Source organism: Hylaeus volcanicus, chromosome 4, assembly GCF_026283585.1.
Source record: "Hylaeus volcanicus isolate JK05 chromosome 4, UHH_iyHylVolc1.0_haploid, whole genome shotgun sequence".
Lineage (NCBI taxonomy): Eukaryota > Metazoa > Arthropoda > Insecta > Hymenoptera > Colletidae > Hylaeus > Hylaeus volcanicus.
This window is the reverse complement of record NC_071979.1, coordinates 2,569,498-2,571,810: the sequence shown is the minus strand read 5'-3', so window position 1 is coordinate 2,571,810 and position 2,313 is coordinate 2,569,498. Positions and strand designations below refer to the sequence as shown.

Below are 2,313 nucleotides of genomic sequence, written 5' to 3'. Positions count from 1 at the left end.
ATATAATGTTAGATGACTTAATGATGTTCCCATTTTGAAAAATGTATGAATTTCTATATTGTTTATAACTATTGTTATTGCAAAATTCCTATTCATTGATGTATCTGGACAAGCTAAACCAAGTTTGATAACTTTCAATGTAAGTAATTTTTAATTTTGCGCCGCCTCCGAAAATGTTATTTAATATAATTTAATATAAATATAAAGGAAATAGAAATTGAATATATCATTTAATCTAATTTAATATAAAGAAAATAGAAATAATTTCATAATTTTTTTAAGAAGAATTAATATTTTTCGAAGTCGGTTATATTTTTTTCTTCCAGAAATTATTTAATTATGCAAATATTGCATGATTTAAAGCAACATCGTCATGTAAAGTTGACATAAAGTCATGTATAACTTATTATTGAACACTTGACCTATTAATTTTTTTTTTATCAACGTGTAATTGATTTCTCCTTTTTAGTAATTGGTTTCCTAGTATTATAAATACATACTGCTTTAGAAAACAATTATTTCCTCAAGTATTAGTGCAAATTTATTTTAGTATGTAAAAAGTGAAACTTTTTAAAGCTTGAGGTTCTGGATGCAGCCCCTTAAACCTTTCGCTAGGCTTGCTCGATTTTTTTTTTTTTTAAATGCTTTTTTTGAAATACTTCTTAAAGACTTCTTAAAAATTCATTAACTCTTTACGCATTGGAATTTACTTCGTCTTACGATTTGTTTGTTACTTGGAATTTGTTTCGATTAAATGCTTTATATTATATTTCTTTCGATGTATAATTTATTATCGAATACTTGACCTATTAATTTTTTTATCAACGTGTAAAAGATTTCTCCTTTCTAGTAATTATTTTCCTAATATTATAAATACATCTGGGTTTAAGAAACAATTATTTCCTTAAGTATTAGTGCAAATTAATTTCAGTATTTAAAAAGTGAAACTTGTTACTTGGAATTTGTTTCGATTAAATGCTTTATATTATATTTCTTTCGATATATAATTTATTATCCAACACTTGACCTACTAATTCTTCTATCCACGTGTAAATACTTTTTCTGACTTATTAATTACTTTCGTGGTATCATAAATACAACAACGTGAAATCGTACCCGTAAAAACCGTGTTTACTACATTAATCACAGTAACATATCTATCATACTTTTACCATTTCCTCATTTCTTTTATACTACGTATCTCGTGAAATTCCTCGATCCCACTACCGGGCCAAGTTACTTTCGTTTTACTTTCTCGCTGGACAGAACTTAAATTCTCGCCAGTCGTGCCAGAACCATATAAACGTGGACTTTTTCGTAATCTTTCGTGTGATTAGATAACTAAACAATGTTGTTGTCATCGTGAAGTAAAACACGGAAACATAATCGATACGTTTTCTCACGTTCTATTTTTTCAACGTGTAAACAGGCCTATGTAAACATTCATTGATAGAAATTTACAAATTGTAATTACGTAAACAGTTGAATCGTGTCACGAAATTGAGCGAATAATTTAAATTAAGACTTTTTTAGAAAGTATAGAATTCGATATTTAAATAGTGTTCAAGATGGGAATGTACATGAATTCTTTTTTGGAAGGACAGAGTCCTCGGGAAAGAGTCGATAAGGTATTACATTGTAATCTTTCGTAATGTTCTTTTTTCTTGGCGTGATTAAAAAAGAATTGAACATTTTGAGAAACATTTAAACATGTATTCGAATTGAAAATATAGTGCAGATTAATTTATAAAAATGGTCGTTGTTCTTTTCCAATTTTTAATGTTCGCGTGATTAAAAAGGAATGGAACATTTTGAAAAACACTTAAACATGTGTTCCAATTAAAAATACAGTGTAATCTAATTTATAAAAATGATCATAGTTCTTTTCCAATTTTGAAAGTTCCATTCATAGATGCCTGATCCACTTTAGAGTGAAGTCAGCTACTAACGACAATTTTTACATTTTTAAAAGAGTCTAATTGCTCTTACGACAATCTGCAATAATGGCCTGAAATTTTATGAATGTAGTTACGAATTATTGCACGTATATGTAACTATAATTTACAAGACTACTATTTTCAATCAATTTATTTTATGATTTTAGTGATTTAATCATTTGTTAAATTATTATAGGAATTCCAGTATAAAATTCCATAATTAAATATGGTCTATTTACAACTTACTTATTTCTTTCATAATTTCTAAATTCTTATTAATTTATTCAATGTTTATTTCAAGATCAAGATTTATTTTTATATATTGTACGTTCATAAATATTTTTTTAATCGTTCAATATTTTTTTGTGTGTTTATA

At 26.4% G+C, this 2,313-nt stretch overlaps 1 protein-coding gene across 2 annotated transcripts in view; it reads left to right on the top strand.

Moving 5' to 3' along the window:
- Positions 1–2,313, top strand: part of LOC128874820 (bifunctional 3'-phosphoadenosine 5'-phosphosulfate synthase-like) — a 16,787-nt gene that overhangs the window by 4,002 nt on the left and 10,472 nt on the right. Inside the window, exon 1 of one of the 2 annotated variants that reach the window (XM_054119912.1) lies at positions 1,521–1,628. The exons of the other annotated variant lie outside the window; for it this stretch is intronic. Within the exon in view, the coding sequence (XP_053975887.1) occupies positions 1,569–1,628 (60 nt within the window). The 5' untranslated portion in view covers positions 1,521–1,568. Of the gene's footprint in view, positions 1–1,520; positions 1,629–2,313 lie in introns of those variants that run through there. 2 annotated transcript variants of the gene reach the window in all.